Genomic DNA, 20,129 nt, shown 5'->3' with positions numbered 1-20,129 from the left:
GAAAACACAAAACCTGCTCTCTGTGTTCTGATAATTTTACACTCAAATTTAAAGCCTCCACGAAGCGCCCGTCTGCCTGGTGGTCTCACGGAATAACAGCCGTGTCAGGACTGTGGGGTAGAACTGGGACTCACTGAATCCCTGGTGTGTTTTTACAGATCCTGCAGAGAAGAATGTGAACACTCAGACCGGGTAATGCACCTCTCATTTATTGAGTTATTAGAAAAAAGCAAATAAAAGCTCCAGAACAAAAAACAAAGAACAATAAGTTAAACATAAGAAGAAGGTTTGTGCCACAGAAATCTTTTAAAGACACAAAGTATGGAAAGGCATTCAGTGACATGTTATATCAGGATGAAAATATGTACAGTACAAAAGAAACAACGTGGTAGCAATTTCATTTTCACATAATTTACAGGACAGATCGCTGAAGCTACACACCACTGATGGATGGACGTCAGCACTGCAGAGAGATCAGATTCTCATTTAAACAAAGAGTGAAGAGAAAAATCAACCTGACCAACTCCACGACAAACAGCCCCACACTACTTCTCTGTGTCATCACTTCTCCCCTCCCTCCCTTTTGTTCCTCTTCTCTCCCAGGACATGTCAAAGTGTGTTTCACTTTCCTTCACAGACTGAAGCCATGAGCAGAAATCTGAGCTCGCAGCAGAGGAACCAGGAATGCAGCGATGCATACGTGCAGTTTCTCTCTCCTGACGAGGAGCTGTAATGAATCTGTGTTGTGGGTCCAAGAAAGCAAACACGCTGGATATTGCTCACACATGTTTTTGGCCCCAGTTTTCTGTGTCCTGTTTTCCTGCCTCACATGCACACGACCGATTTTAAAAGCTGACACGAGAAGGAGAAGCAGAGAACGTGTTTGAAGCTGCAGACCTGCTGACCTGACCAACTGGAGCTCTTTGGTGTGAACATGACGGCAGGATAAACTCATTGAACTCTTTTCTGCTGATTGATTTGACATGACGTGTGATCAGTTTGCTTCATGTTAGTGAAAGTTAATAACAGTAGTCAAAGGGTTTTGACCAATCAGGATCAAGCATCAGTAGATCAGTGAGAGAGCCGGGTGGTAACTTGATGGTTGAAGGTGTTTGTAGCTCAATTCAGTAAGAAGTGGGGATGATGTATCGTGAATGAGGAGTTGTGCAAATTAGAATCCCTTTAAGGCAGGGGTGTGAAACGTGCGGCCCGAGGGCCAAAACCGGCCGGCCAGAGGTTCAAATCCGGCCCGTGGAACGACTTTGCAAAGTGAAAAAATGACAGAGAAGACATTAACTGCAATTTTTCAATAAAAGTAACTAATACTTCAAATGTGTCCTCTGGGGGTCGATTCATAAAGACTTTTTAGAGCACTATAAGATGATCCACTAACTACTAACACTAGCACTACACCCCTGTCCAGCAAGCACACTGTTCATGATGGAGCTGAGGGGTCCACAATAATCAACTTTACCTTCTTCATTATTCTAATCTCTCTGTTCTTCTGCAGTAAACAGTACACTGTGTGTGTCAGGTGAGTGGGTAACCTGTGTGTTTGGTGTGTTCACAGCAGGTTTCAGGGCTTAAAGAGTTAAATATTCAACCCACTATGAGACTCATCGTGAAAAAAGAAAGATAGTTCATTAAATGAGAACATTTTGAGAATGTACTTGTCGTTATTTATAGGTTATTATGTTCTGGTTTTACTGGTCCGGCCCACTTCAGATCAACTCAGGCTGCATGTGGCCCCTGAACTGAAATGAGTTTGACACCCCTGCTTTAAGGCGACACCAGGGTCCCGCTCACCCTGTCAGGGCTCTAAATGCATCACTGCTCATTCATGATACATTATCCCTTACAGATCACACCTTTCATTCCTTATTTATGTGATCTTGTCTGGTAGAAACTCTTTAAACTCTTCCCAGAATGCTCTGCAGCTCCTCAAGAGTTTCTGGGGTAGGAGAGGAGTTCTGTGAACCGGGTCACCAAATCAAACAGACACTCACAATCATACTTGTTCCAGATCTGTTACTTCTTGTTTTACGTACAGTGAAAAGTGAGAAGAAGAAGTGACCCACGTTCGTCATGAAAAGTAAACTGCAAAGATGTGAATAAGAAAACACTAAAGTCTGTGTGTGGTGGGAGTATAAGTGTAACTGTGTCATAGTTAGAAAGACGCTGAAACCTGCACACCCTGCACCAAAGCTCACACTGAAGAACACTAGACTGTAGATGATCCATGAAGACGAGACTGATGTTATATCACAGCAAATACACCGACCAACTCTCAGATCACCTGATTCAAACACACACAAGTAGTGATTCTGATGGGGCGTTCACACCACACTCCTATAAAGTCTTTGCACATGTAAAGTCGATGTAAGGACGCGAGGAGACGCACGCTAATGAACTTATGAGATTTGAAAAAGCTGAACTCCAGTGAATCATTCTGGCCGTGAGATCCTCTAGTGGCGTATGACGTGACGTAGGTTCCTTCATCTGGGATCTCTGGGACTCATTGATTGTATCTCTGAGCAGCTTCCCTGAACTCTGTGACTCTACCTGTCTTTATGTGATCAGGAATAAACAGGAGCTCACTGTGAGGACAGAGAGGGAGGAGGACTATCTGATCAGATGTGAAAACCTTCGTCTGGTTGTACTAGGAAGTTAGCTCCGCCCCCTTTAGCATCACTAGCTTCACCGTTCAATGATTGATGACGACAGACTGCAGCGGCGTTTGAAGGGACGTTTGGTGTGAACGCGGCGTAAGGCTTGAGTGATGGTTATTATGGGATGCTAAGTCTTTGCTGGTGTTAAACTCATGTGCAGAATCAGAAGGCTTGGATCTCCTGCTGTGATGAACCTCATTCCTGTTTCTGACATGTTGCATGTGTTCATTTCATGTGTCTTTGTAATGAAATGAAATATTCTGCTGATATTTTTACATGAACTTCCATGTGAACCCATTCTTCTTTGATATGACCTCCATGGATTAATATTTCTGGTGAGTCCTGAATCCAAAGTAAACCCTGATTGAGAGCTGGGGCTGTCAGGCGGAGACGCAGCATGAACTGTCAGTTGTTTCATGAGTTTGAGTTTGGGGATCCTCCTCTCATCCAAACCTTATTCTGTCATCATTATATTTCAATATTCTCAATATACACACACTTTATCACTCTGTCAGAGTAAATGCTTATCTTGGATCACAGATTTCATACGACTCCCCTAAAGGCAGAACTGATCCAAGATCTGCATTCCTGCGTGACAGAGACCGATAAGCTCGGATACTCAGTAGCCCGCCCCGCTCTCCCAGATTTTAGTTTCCCTGTTATATTACAGTAAAGCTCTCCCGCTCCCCCTCAGACCAGCTCCACCTTAGAGTTGGGGTAAACGGCGACCACGTCGTAGCCCTCTGGGGGCTGGACGCGAGCCATGGCGTGTATCTCACAGTACAGATTGTCCTCGATGAAGAAGTAGCCTTTCTGCTTGAGGTTGACGCCGCAGTCGTCGCACATGAAGCACTCGGGGTGGTAGAGCTTGTCCCGGGCCTTCACGATGGTGCCGCTGGAGGGAGAGAGAGAGGGAGAGAGAGAGAGTGTGAGGAGCATGGAGGACTCAAGGAATCAAGGAAATAAAGGCTACGGTGACTTAGACCAGTTAACATGGTCGCTCTTTAAAGGTGACATATCACGCTTTTGTCATCAACATATATTGGTCTAAGAGGTCCCCAAAACATGTCTTTAAAGTTTATGCTCAAAAAAAACACTTTGAAATCAGATTTTGGTCTGCCTGAAGAACCCCTCTTCTTCAGCCCTGTTCAGAACGGTCTGTTTTCTCTCTGACCACGCCCCCTCAGGAAGTGGGTGTGGCCTCCTCGGCTGTCCAGCACGTTGATCTAATGTTTACATGTTGGCTGAATATACACGGCTGCTCACAGACCCCCGTTACTTCAACCCTCTGAATCTGATCCAGAATCTGATCCTGACGGAGAGGCGCCTGCAGCAGGACCTTTCTGAACCATTGGTCACAGATTTAGTGTTTCTTGTTGTTTTATTTGTCAGCATGTCGACGTGTGTCTTGGTACACAGCCACAGCTACGACATGTAGCTATGTGGCTATGCTAATTAGCGCTAGCACTTATCCATGATAAATAAAAATCATCCACTAGATCTTCAAATCTGCAGACGTGGGGTGTCAAAGCGACCTTTGTGTTTATTAAGACAGCCTACAACTAGCATGCCTCCCTCCTAAGCTCCTTGTTAGCACACATGTGTGCAGGGAATGAAAAACGGAGGAGGGGTTGAGTTGTATTTTATACAGTCTATGGGCTGAACAAGCTCCGAGCTCTGACTTCCTGTTACAGACCGGATGGCGTTGTGACGTATGAAAAACACTGAAAACTGAAACGGCTGGTTTCAGCACACATTTACAGAAAGGTGGAGAAATCAGAACAGGGGCAGAATGGAGTCTTTGACTTTTCAGGGGGTTTGTAGACAGGGACACAGATTTCAGGGAGAGAACCATTTAAAAGTCCAGTTTGCATGATATGCCACCTTTAAACTGGAACACCGGTCTATCTCTGACAGGGATTTTTACAAACTAAAACAGCACAATAGTAATCTCCTCCATGCTAACAGGCTAACTGCAGTGTTGCTCATACTGATGTCGGCCTGTCCGTCTCCTTGAACAGCCTTCGTCTCTGTCTTACTTCCCTCTACTGGTCTGTAGGGCTGTCAACGAATATTCTAAATTCGAATATATATTCGAATATTCGATTCGATTGTGAAAATTAATATTCGACTGTGGAAAAGAAACACATCGGCGGCTGCTTAGGGAGTGGGCGCCCTGCATGACGGGTCAGGGACAGGTCACAGGAGTCACACATGCACAGCGTGAAGCAGACGGCAGAGAGAAATCCCTCCGTCCCCGGATCCTCAGTGCGCTCTGAGCGCGTCTTTTCCTCCGCTGGGAACATAGTGAATAAAAAGAGATCTGGCCTCTTCACAATGACTGTCTTGTGTTTTGGGCAAATAACCTGTCAGGCCTAAGACCCTACATAGACAGTGGACTAAAAGAGCCCGACAATCAGTGACCCTGGGATAAAATGCAGTTTTTCCTCTCTTTTTTTATACAAGCGCCAAGAATGTAAGAGGACTACTTTTTCGTTTTTAATGTGAATAATATTTGCTTCAATCACTGAATGAAGCCTGCCTATATTAGGGACAAGAGTCGGGACCTTTAATTGCTCGCACAAGTCTTGTTCAGCACTCACTCAGCGCAATGCGCACAGAGAGGGGAGGGGGGCGAGCGAGCGAGAGGTCTACAGTCTTAAAAGTGTCACGGTATAGACCACTAGGTCCTTTACTTGTTTTGTAATGTGTAGGTATGTTTTAGGCATGTTATATCTGAAATAAAAATACATATACAAGTAGTTATGTCTCCTTGTATCAGTTTGTCCACCTGTTATTGACATAATGCAAAAATATAGATATTCGAATGGTTCGGACCTATGGGATTTTTTAGAGCGAATATTCGAACGTCATTTTGGAGCAATTTTGACAGCCCTACTGGTCTGGAGGTGTAGTGCACTTCCTTTTTTTTCCTCCATACGTCACAGGCCTGATTTGCATAATGTCAGCAGAGACTTCGGGCTTCAGTCAAAATGCAGACCACAAAGGAACCAGTTAGTTCCTGGAACTTCTAGTCTAAAAGCTTCTTCAGACAGAAATGAAGAAGCTAGAAGTGCAGCTGAACTATCTTTTCTAATAATTCTGCTGTTACTTTAAATAAATGTATCTGAGGTGGAGTAAACATTTATAAGTTTTACTGTTTCCAGTTCTTTGAGTCCAGCTGACTGTGAAGGTTTGCAGTCCAGAGACGGATGTGGAAGCATGATGCATGCTGGGAAATCGATGTAATGACAAGCTAACTGAGGAACAGAGAGAGACCTCTAAAAGGCTCTGTGAGCTTGTTTGGGGAGTTGTCTTCATCACAGGACAAACACTGAGCAGAACACCATACAAGGAAGTGAGTGGTGATGAAATGCAGTCACACTCGTTCATTGAACTGGTATCTATTCAAATCAGCACTTATCATACCACACATTAACTTTATCAAACATGTAAATATAAATATATCTTCATGATGCATGGGGACGCTTCACAGAGAACACCCTGAGAGGAGGAGAGTTCACACACATCAGGTCACACTCTGGAGCTGAGCAGCCTTTGCTTATGTTTCTGACTGGCTGCTGATCAACACGGCTGTATTTAGTTTACTACTTCAGTCCCACAGTGACGCCACTCATTAAGGGCGTTGTTCATTCACTGCTCCCAATTAGATTTTCCTCTCTGGCCCGGGGATTTAGCCAGCGACCATTCAGCTCCTTTTAATGTGACCGCCTCCCTCCTTCAGCCCCACCGCGGCCCGGATCAAGCTCCTGACACACTGCTCTATATTTGTTTCTAAAGCTGTAAAATGCTCCCAGGTCACAAGAGCCTTATTGTGCCAGGCGAGCTCCCACAATGCACCTCTGTTTAAAGGTAATGTAAGCCGATGACATCAGTGCCGCTTACCTGCAGCTGCTTTTATAGAGGAGGGATTACGGCTGCATGCGGTTACTTTGGCAGAGAGGTGTGTGTGTGAATGTGCTTACGCTTGTTAGCTCAGGGTCCTTGTGTTCTGTGTGTGTGTGTGTGTGTGTGTGTGTGTGGGACGGCTTGGATTAATCATTAGGATGATGAATGGATTGATTTTGGTGGTTGTGGGAGCGTGTCGCTGCAGGTTGATCTGCGGTAGATCCTCTCTTTTTATCAGTCTGTGAGGAGCCCTGACTCGCCTTCTGGAGCTCGGCGTTCAAACTTTATGACGGAGCGATAAAACAGACACGAAGTCATCATTTCCAGATGGAGATTAAAATAGATTTAGCAGAACCTCTCTGAGAAGAAGGCTTTCATATTTCAGAATTTACTGTTTTCTTTTTGCTTTGTTTGTTAAATCAATTAGAAAACAAAAAGATCATTTTCATTGTTTGGCCAAAAAAGCAAACAGAAGGTTCTTAAATCTTAAATATGAAACTTAAAGAGGAGCTTTTTTCAGGCTTTATGCTCTCCCTCTGGTATGTTACATGATTTAAAGCTCAAAAATAATCCCTATTTTTCTCACACAGGTGTTTTAGAGAACCCTCATTCAAAACACTTTGTTTTCTTTCTTTCTTTCTTTCTTTCTTTCTTTCTTTCTTTCTTTCTTTCTTTCTTTCTTTCTTTCTTTCTTTCTTTCTTTCTTTATTTAACCAAGTAAGAGACTCATTGAGATTCAAAACCTCTTTTTCAAGAGTGACTCGCCAGACGGCAGCACAAAATTGGTTACAACACACAACAAGCACACAAAACAACACAAATAGAACACGGTCACAGTTTCACATGGTTACACAGTGCAATCACAAGATCCAATGGAGCATGTTTCTCTGTCTTTTATGAGTGACTTGAATTCCCCCAGAGTTACAAGAGGTGTCAGTTTCAGGTCCTTCTGCACATCATTCAAAGTAAAGTTTTAGCTACTGTCTCTTAAAGGTGACATATCATGCAAAATTGACTTTTTAATGGTTCTGTACCTGAAATCTGTGTCCCTGTCTACAAACCCCCCGAGAATGAAAAGAATCCATTCTGCCCCTGTTCTGATTTCTCCACCTTTCTGTAAATGTGTGCTGAAACCAGCCGTTTCAGACTTCAGTGTTTTTGTTACGTCACAACAATATCCGGTCTGTCATGGAGTCAGAGCTCGGAGCTTGTTCAGCCCATAGACTGTATAAAATACAACTCAACCCCTCCTCCGTTTTTCATTCCCTGCACACATGTGTGCTAACAAGGAGCTTAGGAGGGAGGCATGCTAGTTGTAGGCTGTCTTAATAAACACAAAGGTCGGTTTTACTCCCCACGTCTGCAGATTTGAAGATCTAGTGGATGATTTTTATTTGTCATGGATAAGTGCTAGCGCTAGTTAGCATAGCCACATAGCTATATGTTCGTAGCTGTAGCTGTAGCTGTAGCTGTAGCTGTAGCTGTAGCTGTAGCTGTAGCTGTAGCTGTAGCTGTAGCTGTGTACCAAGACACACGTCGACATGCTGACAAATAAAACAACAAGAAACACTAAATCTGTGACCAATCCTTCAGAAAGGTCCCGCTGCCTTTCTGGCAGAGGTCGCTTTGACTCCCCACGTCTGCAGATTTGAAGATCTAGTGGATGATTTTTATTTATCATGGATAAGTGCTAGCGCTAGTTAGCATAGCCACATAGCTACATGTTGGTAGCTGTGTACCAAGACACACGTCGACATACTGACAAATAAAACAACAAGAAACACTAAATCTGTGACCAATGGTTCAGAAAGGTCCTGCTGCAGGCGCCTCTCCGTCAGGATCAGAGTCAGAGGGTTGAAGTAACACGGGTCTGAGCAGCCGTGTATATTCAGCCAACATGTAAACATTAGATCAACGTGCTGGACAGCCGAGGCATACCCACTTCCGGAGGGGGCGTGGTCAGAGGGAAAACAGACTGTTCTGATGAGGAATGAAGAAGAGGACTTTTCAGGCAGACCAGAATCTGATTTTAAAGTGTTTTTTTGAGCATAAACTTTAAAGACATGTTTTGGGGACCTCTTAGACCAATATATGTTGATGAAAAAAGCGTGATATGTCCCCTTTAAGATCCGCCCCCTGTCCTCTGATTGGCTATCCCTTCAGAGGCCTGTTGGAGGCTAGCAGAGCTGTAGTACTACCAAGCAACAACCTCCACTCTTAAAATATGAAGCCTATACTGAAGTTCTAAAAAACTGCAGTTCCTCAAGCGTCCACTAGAGGCTGGTTGCAGAAACACAGGAAACCACATACACACCCATTCAAAGAGAGGATCTTTACAGCAGAAATAAACATGTTTACAGCCTGGTTCAGTCTGAACAGCTCATTTCTCTATCAGCACACACTGTACGGGGTGAATTTATTATAACTCATTATTTTTTAAGATATCAAACTGACGACTTTTGCCCATATAAGGGCGTGGCTGACTTGATTGACAGGCGGGAACTCTGTAGCTGTTACCGAGGAGGCTAAAAGCCCCGCCTCTTTACCTCACACTGGCTCCACAGAAGTTAGGTTGAGTTCGGCATTACATCTACAAAGACTGGACACTCTCTTCCTGTACCATGACCTGTTCTGTCTCATCAAACAGTTCACTTCTGTGTATTTGCTTCAAAAACAAAGCCAGGGTGGAATACTTACACAATGCCGTTATAGCAGCGCGTGCACTGGGGCAGCTTCTGGAGACCAGGCATGGGGCTGGGGATGGGGCTGCCCAGTTTGGGGATTGGAGACCTGATTGGAGACTTTAAGTTTCTCATCCTGTCTGTTGGGGACACACCTAGAAGAAAGAAACACATAGAATAAATATAGTGAACCGGTGAGAGGAGCATGCTCTAAGAATCTCAGATGTGTGTGACTCAGCTGGCATGAGGACACACTCCAGGTGTCCATGTAAGGTATCAACACAAACTGATCGCACACTGAGAAACACAACCTGTTATCATCGTGTGCATAATTGCGAGTCTCTACACATTGTAAAAAAACACCATGGTGCACTTAGAAGGACATCAATCATGTTGTCTCCTCACACAGCTGTTGATGAGTGCTGTGCTTTATACCAACATGTTTCTATTGTTCTGTGCAGCTCATAAAAATCAACAAGGATGGGAGAGTTACAGAAACGCCTCTCTGTTTCTGCTTTATAACAAAGTGCTGGGTGAGAACAGGTTTGGAGGAATGCTCAAACCCATTTCACCAAAGTTCACACTTTAAGCATCAGAATTAACAAGTGCATACCAACACCAGAGAGAAACACACAACACAAAGCAACCATCTGAAAGTCTGGGAACTCAAGAACACTTCAAACGCCTTCAAACACCAACAGAGTTTTCAACTGGCTGTTCACGAGACACAGAATCTGCCCGAATGCACCGAATGAACCTCCATGCACCCTCGTCAACCTCAAGTCTAACAATGTCCCGTCGAGCCCTTTGGACAAAACACGAACAAGATCCCAGCATGCTTTGCTCCTGCAGTAAACACTGGACTAATATTAGCACCCTGGATTGTTCGTCACTTTGCCTTCGTTACTTTATCACTCTTCAGTCTCATCTCCTGCCAGAGATAACAGCACAAGTGTTTATATGAGTTAAGGTGACATTTCCCAGAATCCTTCATGCCTGCTTCCACAAACAGGATGCTGCCACTTGTCCTCTTCCTCAGCCTCCTCGTTATGTTTGTCTCGTGTGATTATCCTGAAGAGATTTATGATTTGAAGGATTATGAAACACGACCAACGAACAAGAGATGTTGGATCCGCTCCAGACTTCCTGGTGGTCGAAATCTTAATTTGATTCAATGATTTGAAATTGTTCAGTACAATGTTTTAAAAAGTTCTCACACTGATTATGATTCCTGTGTTACATCATATGTTGTTTTTGGTGTATGCATCTCTGTGTCCATATGAATTTGGGGTGGCAGTAGCTCAGTCCATAGGGACTTGGCTTGGGAACCGAAGGGTCGCCGGTTCGAGTCCCAGCATGGACGAAGCTTGGCAAGTGGACTGGTGGCTGGAGAGGTGCTGGTTCACCTGCCTGGGCACTGCTGAGGTGCCCTTGAGCAAGGCACCGAACCCCCAACTGCTCGGGGTGCGCTGGTTGACGGCAGTATCCTCACTCTGACATCTCTCCCTAAGCATGTTCACTGCATGTGTGTGCATTTGTATGTATATACCAAAAAAAAAAACTGTATGTGTAGCATGTCCAAAATAGCATGAGTGAAAAAATTGAATTTCCCCCCTGGGGATCAATAAAGTACCTTTCTTCTTCTACTTAATTGTATCCTGTGATATGTTGCAGACAGCTGAGTGTATGCAGCTCAAGAGTACACCACAAATTTCCCATGTCCGACACTTAAGTGTATCGTCTCTATTTGTATCTTGTCTGATGTATCTACCATATCTAATCACATCGTATTAATAATAATAATAATAATACTTTATTTATATAGCACTTTTCAATACAGGTAACAAAGTGCTTCACAGTGGGCAATATAAACAAGAAGAAGTGCAAAGCAAAATGGAACTAAGAAGCATGCAAGCTTATAAAACAGACCCTTAAAAACAGAGTTAAAATTAATAAAATCACACAATAAAAGCTTTTCTGTAAAAATGTGTCTTGAGTAACGACATAAAACACGGGACTGACTCTGCAGGTCTGGTCTCCTCTGGCAGGCTGTTCCAGAGTGTAGGAGCCCTGACTGAAAACACCCTGTCCCCTTTGGTTTTCCGTCGGGTAATGTATTGTAACTTATAACATATCATGACGTATCGTACTGTATCTAATTGTATATAATCGCACCATAATGTATCGTAAAGAATTGTAATGTAACTTATGGTAACGTAAAGTATCGTAACGTATCATACTGTATCTAATCGCATCATAGCGTATCACAATTATTGTAACGTATCTTAATGTAACTTATCGTAAAGTAACTTTTTGTAATGTAACTTATCGTATCCTAAAGTATCGTAACGTAACGTATTTTATCTAATCGTGTCATATCATATAAAATTGCATCATATCGTGTGTACAGTAATATACGGTAAAGTAACTTATGGTAACGTAACGTATTGTATCCAATTGTATCGTATCTAATTGCATCGTATCTAGCGGTCCTTTTTATATCTTAACGTAATTCTTTCTTATCGCTTCGTAATGTATTGTAACGTATCGTGATGTATCATAATGTAACTTAACGTATCGTATCAAATCTTATATCGTTTCTAATTGTATCTTATTGTATGTTATTGTATCGTATCATAAATATATCGTAACTTATCGTATTGTTTACAATCGTATCGTATCTTATTGCATCGTATCTAGCGGTCCTTTTTCATGTCTTAACGTAATTGTGTCTTGTCGCATCGTAACATATCGTAAATAATCGTGATGTATCATAAGGTAACGTTACGTCTTATATCTAATCATGTCGTATCATATCGAATCTAATCATTTCCTTTCTAATTGTATCTTATTGTTTGTTATTTCATCGTATCGTAAATATATCGTAACATATTGTATTGTATCCAATTGTATCGTATCTTATTGCATCGTATCTAGCGGTCCTTTTTTATATCTTAACGTAATTCTGTCTTATCGCTTCGTAACGTATCGTGATGTATCGTAATGTAACTTAACGTGTCGTATCAAATCTTATATCGTTTCTAATTGTATCTTATTGTATGTTACTGCATCGTATCGTAAATATATCGTATGTTATTGTATTTTATTGAATCCTGACGTTTCGTATCCTAGTGTAACCTAGCATATTGTAACGTATCATATTGTATCATATTGTATCATATTGTATCGTCTTGTATCGTATCTAACGTTATAGCATTGTATCTTATCCCATGGTATTGCATCGTATCGTATTGTAACATATCCTATTTAATCGTATTGTATTGTAACGTATCCTATTTAATCGTATCCTATTGTAACGTATCCTATTTAATCGTATTGTATTGTAACGTATCCTATTTAATCGTATTGTATTGTAACATATCCTATTTAATCGTATTGTATTGTAACGTATCCTATTTAATCGTATTGTATTGTAACGTATCCTATTGTAACGTATTGTATTGTAACGTATCCTATTTAATCGTATTGTATTGTAACGTATCCTATTTAATCGTATCCTATTGTAACGTATCCTATTTAATCGTATTGTATTGTAACGTATCCTATTTAATCGTATCGTATTGTAACATATCCTATTTAATCGTATTGTATTGTAACGTATCCTATTATAACGTATCATTGTATCTCTCCTTTGCTCTTCCTTCCCTTTAAACATCATTTATCCTCTTTGTTTTCTTTTGTTTACTTCCTCCTCTTTGTTGAACCTCTCACTCTTCTGCCTCTTCCTGTTCCCTCCATGGAAGACTCTGTCGCTACTTCCTGGTAATAAATCACCCGTCACCTTGGCCCGACATTCAGCAGGGTAACGATCCCAGGTTAGAGTCAAGTTTAAACTCTAACACTATAATGCTACAATCATCAGATATGTGTGAACAACACACGGTGAGTTATGAAGACATGAATACCTGACCCTGGTGGAGGAGGAGAAGAGCTGCTGCTTTCCAAGGATTCTTTATTCAGATTCAGATTTCAGTACCGCCTGGCCGGACTACATGAAAGGAGTGTGTTTTATTCTGGATATCTGAACGGTTCCCAGCTTAGATCAGTGGAGCACAGCGCTGAACTGCAGTGTATTTGACTTCCCTTTACTGATGATGTGCCAGCAGAGGTTACCCAGGACAACAGGCCACCTATCAGAGCCACTAACCGCAGTTTAATTAGCTTTCATCAAGCACCTGACTCACAGCGTCTCCAGCGCTCACACACGGTTACCCTCTGACTGCTCCGTGGTGTGTTTAAGAGCCCACATTAACGGGGTATGTTATTTCTGGGATTAATGTCTCCATTACTTAATTATAGACTCTAATGGAGACACTTTAATCTGCAGCACTCCTGTGACTTTCTCACAGAGGGGAACTTATAAAAGCCTTTAAGAGCCTCAGTCAGGAATAGACACAATAAGCAGGACGAGGGAGTTCTTGTTTAGTCTTGCCTCTCCGTTTTTTAAATAGACAGATTACTTAGAGTCAACATTTTCTGTTCCCAGAAACACACAGAAAGCATATTATGTTTGACAAACAGTGACAAGTTGGCCTTTTACAACATATATCTCACCCCACGCTGCATTCATGGCACCAAATGTGTCTCAAACTGTGACTAACATCAACCAGACAGCGTGTCAAACTGTCACACGTACACGTTAGCCAACACTATAACTCAAACCTGTCGAGAGCAGAGTGTGAAGCCTCAGGGAATGTAAAGGCAGAGGGAATCACAACATGGAGAACAAATAAACATCTGGAATAATCTCATTTAGGACAGATGTTTCAGGTTATTACAGAGAGACTTATGAAGAGGTAGTTTTTCATTTATTTTAAACTTCAGGGTCGAAAACTCTCTGTGACAAGAAAGATCTTTGAAAACTGCTCCAGCTGAGAGCATGATGACATGATTGTTAAAGAGTGATCAAGGATCATTTTAATAATACAATACATTTAATCCAGATGTTGTTTTCACTGTCAGTGTTGAGTGCTTTTATACGTACATAGGGATCGTATATGGAGGTAAAGTTTGATATAGTATCCTAATGTATCATATAATAACATACTGTATCATAACTTATCTTAATGTACTGTATCAAAACAAAATGTATTGTATCATAATGTATCATTTCATATCGTAATGTATCGTATCATGTTGCATCGTATCGTATAGTAATGTATTTTATCATGATGTTTCATTTAGTATAGTAATGCATGGTATTGTATCGTATTATAATATATTGTATCGTAGCGATTTGTAGTATATCGTATCATAATGTATCGTTTCATATCATAATGTAGCGTATCGTAATGTATGCTATCATAATGTATCGTAATGTATTGTATCGTAACATAATCTACTGTAATGTATCGTATCGTATCGTTATGTATCATAATTAACCGTAATGTATCATATCGTAATGTATCATAATTTATCGGAATGTATTGTAATGTATCATATCGTAATGTATCATAATTTATCGGAATGTATTGTAATGTATCATATCGTAATGTATCATAATTTATCGGAATGTATTGTAATGTATCATATCGTAATGTATCATAATTTATCGTAATGTATCATATCGTAATGTATCATAATTTATCGTAATGTATCATATCGTAATGTATCATAATTTATCGTAATGTATCATATCGTAATGTATCATATCGTAATGTATCATAATTTATCGTAATTAACATATCGTAATGAATCATAATTTATCGTAATTTAACATAACATAATGTATCATATCGTAATGTATCATAATTTATCGGAATGTATTGTAATGTATCATATCGTAATGTATCATAATTTATCGGAATGTATCATATCATAATGTATCATATCGTAATGTATCATAATTTATCGTAATGTATTGTAATGTATCATAACGTAATGTATCATATCGTAATGATTCATAATTTATCGTAGTTTAACATATCGTAATGTATCATAATTAATCGTTATGTATCATATCGTAATGTATAAGAATTTATCGTAATTTAACATATCGTAATGTATCATAATTTATCGTTATGTATTATAATGTATTATAATGTATCGTAATGTATCGTATCGTAACCTTCTGTATTGTAACGTATCATGTAATAGTGTTATGTAATAAATCGTCTCCTTTGTAAAGTTTGTTTTTTCGTTCCTGTTTTGATTGAAAATAAGTGACTCTGGTCTCTGTCAGCTGAAACCAGGCCGTTTAATATCCTTAAAAAAAACACATACATCTGGGGGGTTCTGAAACTGCGTGTACTCAGGGCACCAATAAAGTGTCTCTTGATACGTCGGCACTGGAGGAATATTTAATAATATCAAACACCAGCTCAACAATCAGAAGCCATAAAGAGTCTGCACTGGTGTCAGTAGTTAAGGACTGAAACGTTAGCTTCTGTTTTCGGTCACCTTTGCTCTCTGAGCACTTTGTGTTTTGACCACTGCTCCTAATTATAGAGATTATTGTTGCATTAATCTCAGCCTGTGGACTTCCTGTGTCTTGGATTAGTGTTCCTGTATTTCCTCTTTCTTTAAAAGTCTAGAACATCAAAGATAAGAACACGGTTAATGTCTTCTTTGGTTACCGACCTGCTGAGCTGTAAAAAGAACAATTCTCCTGATCCATCAAAGAGTCAAAGAGTTAAACCCCTCCACACTGGAATCACGTGTTTACCCCCAAAGGACCTGAAACCTAGCGAGGGTTCTAAATCTTGCAGCATGTCCGCCCCCTCAGTCTAAATCCCTGTGGAAAAACAATCTGACTGGAATGCTCCCCGTGCTTTTTCCCTGAAACTCTTTAAGAATTGAATTACTCCACACAGAGTATGAAGGGGGGGCATGACTGATGTGATTTCAACTACTTCCCTCTACCTGCCTCAGATGTGCTCCCTGCTGCAGTTCATTAGAATCACTCTGGATACACTAAATAACTTTAGATTTGACTTTAAAGATAAAGGAATAAATACAGCTGCGTACGTGAGATCCAAGTTTACATTCTTGGATTTGAATCCAGGAGGAAGTGAATGATTTGAAAAGTGTTTTTCTTTAAAGCACAACATTTCCATCTCTGCTCAGCGCTGCTGCTGATGGATGTGTTTGTACAACAAGGCTGGAGATATTCTGAGAAAGGTCACAGCCTGTTTCCCTCCTGAGCGCTCCCCATGTACTGAAACTCTGACTGTGAGACGGAGCGAGGATGTAATCTCTGCAGGATGATGGAAAGTTGCTCGTCTGGAAATAACGACTCAGAGCTAAAGATATGTTTCTGAATGTCTTTAAACATAAACATGGAGGACGTCAATGAACTTTATTCTTTTTCCAGATGCTTCAGAAGTGCTTCTGATGTTTTTCTTCAACTTAAATTTGCCTCATATTCTCAGGACTCAAAGGTTTTATATGAGATAGGTACAAGTTTCTATTATTGATTCAAAAGCCCTGACTGGTGGTTTTTTTAATTTAATTTGTATTTCTCAGTTTTTCTTTGGTGTTATTATTATTATTGTTATTATTGTTATAATTTTTTTAATTTTTAATTTATTTTATTTTGTATCTATTTAATTTCTTTTTCATTGTTATTCTTATTGCTTTTTTACCTTTTCCACTTATTTATTTTTTAAATATTAACCTATTATTATTCTTATTGTTATCATTATTATTATTATCATCATTCTTATTATTTATTTATTTTGTATGATTTTTTATTTTTTTATTTTATAAATATATATCTTATTATTTTTACTTTTTATTATATTTATTTTTATTGTTCTTCTTATTGCTTTTTTTTTTTTTTTTTTACCTTTTCCACTTATTTATTTCTTAAATATTAACCTATTTATCTTATTGTAGTTTCACTATTATTTATTTCCTGTTTATTTATCTTTTATTTTAAATTATTATCATTTATTATTCTAGGTTTCTGTTTCATTCCTTCACTTATTGTGTTTCTTATATAAAAACATCACTTGTTTTAATTGTTTAAATTGATCTTTTGTATTTAATGTGTAAAAATTCAAACAGAATAAAAAAAGAAGCCCTGACTGGACATCAGCTCACAGTTACTTTGCCCCTCTTCTCTCCACACTGGTATCCAGTCTGGGCGGAGACTGAGGAGTTCTGGGTAAACTGACACTCTTGTTTGCTTTCACTTTGAAAGCCCCTGAAAGTCAACATGGTCTCTACGGGGGCTCCGGCCTTCAAACAGAGACCCACTGCTGTGATTTAACAGCCTGACAGTAAGGTATGCCTTCAACAACACGAGGATGGGACTCCAACCGGACTGTAAAATCAGACTTCTCCTCCTCATTGAGCCGTTAGAGAAACAACGAGTGGGTGAAAAGTGAAGCAGCATCAGGACAGATTAGCTGACACAGAGACAGGTAGCTTTTAAAGTGATCCCAGAGTAAACCTGGAGTGTCTCCGTGTTTCTCTGAGAGCTTAGTCCGTCCATCAACCTGTCAGGGTTTAAAGCTGAGAGCCCGCTGACAGCAGACTCTTCAAATCTCTGTCGTCTATCAGCGAGTCTCTTTCCCTCTGATCCTCCTCTGTCAGTCACAAACATCTGTCTCTCCCTTCTCTCTCTCTTTCTTCTGTTAAATGTTAAAGTCCTGAATCAGGTGTTACTTGTGCTGTTTGGTCTCAAATCGAAGGAAGAGTCAGCGATGATAACCGAGACAATTTCACTTTAAGATACTAATTCAGGGAGACATCATCACGGGGTCTTTGATTCACTGACATCAAGTTAAAAACATGTAAGAACAATATCAGCCTTTATATCATGAGACATTAGAAGATGTGACATATAGCGCACATTTCTGGTTTTCAGTGGACACTGTTACTGTACCTAAAGTCTCTAAAAGTAGTATGGGAGGTAGAGCCATCAGTTATCAGGCCCCTCTCCTTTGGAATCATCTACCAGTCAGGGTCCGGGAGGCAGACACCCTCTCTACTTTTAAGAGTAGGCTTCAAACTTTCCTTTTTGATAAAGCTTATAGTTAGAGCTGGATCAGGCTTGGACCAGGTCTTAGTTATGCTGCTATAGGCTTAGACTGACACACTGGGATCCTGTCTTTCCCTCTCTCTCCTCTCTCTGCCTGTCTCTCACTTTAACTCTTCCTGCCCCATTAAAGTTACTAACCATAGACCTTTCTGGAGTCCCTGAGCTCCCTTGTCTCGTAGGTTCCTCTGGATCTCTGCTGTAGATTCCTTTTTTGGGGTCTGTTATTCATCCTTTCTTTCTTTCTTTCTTCTTTCTTTTCTTTCTTTCTTTCTTTCTTTCTTTCTTTCTTTCTTTCTTTCTTTCTTTCTTTCTTTCTTTCTTTCCTTTAATTCTTTCTCTTTTTTCTTTTGTTAATCTTTCTTACTTTCTTTCATTCATTCTTTCTTTCTCTCTTTTATTCCCTTTCTTTCTTTCTTCTTCACTTCTCTCTCTTCTTCTGTCTTCCTTTTTTTATTTCATTCATTTTTCCTGCCATTCTTTTCTTCCTTCTTCCTTCCTTCCTTTCTCTCTTTCTTCTTTCCATGTTTCTTCATCCTTTATGTCTCCTTTTCTTATCCCATCCTTTCCTTCTGTCATTCCTTCACCATTTATTCTCCTCTTTTTCTTTCTTCTGGTCTCCCTCTCTTCTCTCTTTTCTTAGACCTTTCTGGAGTCCCTGAGCTCCCTTGTCTCGTAGGTTCCTCTGGATCTCTGCTGCTGTGGACGTGTCAGACTCCAGCTGCTACAACTACTACTATCCGTCTCCCCACTATCATCTCTCTCTCTCTTGAACATATTAACCATATTTAACTTTATATTTTCCACAGTGAGAAAGGTTAGTGAGGACGTCTGCTGACTGGGACACTTCAGAGTCACACGTTCATGGAGGTGCATTCCTCTGAAGGTAATATGAGTCAGGGGATTTTCTCAAGGACAGATCTGTGTGGGTCTCTGCGGTGGAGACAAACCCTCGCTAAAAGGCCGTGAGCCCGCTCCTCTGAGCTCTGAGGTCCAGGCTGTTTCCGCCTGAACATACCAACACTTGGCTTATAATTACAACTTTCACAGCCTTTCCCGGCTTTAGTGGTAAACATGGAACCTGAAAGGAATGTCTCAGCTCGGAGGATTAACCCTCCTCCTCCTCTGCTGCTGTCAGCATCACATGACTCCTCCTCCTCCAGAGCAGGAATGCCAGGCGGTCAGAAGGCAGACGGGGAAACCATATTTCTCACTTTATTGTCCAGCTTGAAGTTGTTGTTGCAGTGAATTGCCAAACCGAAACTCCCCTCCCCGGTTCATCCTTCAGCGAGCTATTTAAAGCACTTCATCTTCATCCTCCTCCTCTCCTCCTCTCTGTCCCTCACCTCGCTGCCTGTCTTCCTATAAAAGGAGAGCTATGTCAGGGAGGCAGCGGAGCTCAGAGGAGAGAGACACGAGCCACCTGAGTGACGCAGGGTGTTCCTTTGGCTGGAGTCTTAATCCTCGTCTGCACAGGAGGAAATATCCACTCTGATCTTTCCATCTTATAGTTCAGATACAAGACAACAGAGAGACCCTGCTGCCTTCTTAAAGACATCTCTCTCTGAACCCTTAGACTTAACACTGACTCCTTTACAAGCCAAACAGAGACAAGATGAGGACTCTCTCTGACCTATCACACCTCGAGAATAAAAATCCTTCTTCTGACCTACAAAGCTCTTCATGCTCAGACACCTTCCTATCTTAAAGAGCTCATAGTGTCCTATCACCCCTCTAGAACTCTACGCTCCCAACATGCAGGCCTGCTCATCGTACCTGAAGTCTCTAAAAGTAGTATGGGAGGTCGAGCCTTCAGTTATCAGGCCCCTCTCCTTTGGAATCATCTACCAGTCAGGGTCCGGGAGG

At 40.8% G+C, this 20,129-nt stretch overlaps 1 protein-coding gene across 1 annotated transcript in view; it reads right to left on the bottom strand.

Annotated features, from left to right (window-relative positions):
* Positions 1-188: 188 nt before the first annotated feature.
* pdlim4 (PDZ and LIM domain 4) overlaps positions 189-20,129 on the bottom strand; it is a 65,483-nt gene continuing 45,542 nt past the window's right edge. Inside the window, exons 6-7 of the mRNA XM_034684139.1 lie at positions 9,276-9,414; positions 189-3,564 (exon numbers count right to left, since the gene is read on the bottom strand). Coding sequence (XP_034540030.1) covers positions 3,360-3,564; positions 9,276-9,414 — 344 coding nt within the window. The 3' untranslated portion in view covers positions 189-3,359. The remainder of the gene's footprint in view (positions 3,565-9,275; positions 9,415-20,129) is intronic.

This window comes from Notolabrus celidotus, chromosome 5 (genome assembly GCF_009762535.1).
Source record: "Notolabrus celidotus isolate fNotCel1 chromosome 5, fNotCel1.pri, whole genome shotgun sequence".
Taxonomy (NCBI): domain Eukaryota; kingdom Metazoa; phylum Chordata; class Actinopteri; order Labriformes; family Labridae; genus Notolabrus; species Notolabrus celidotus.
Note: the sequence above shows the minus strand (reverse complement) of the source record. Positions and strands in the feature narration are given on the sequence as shown.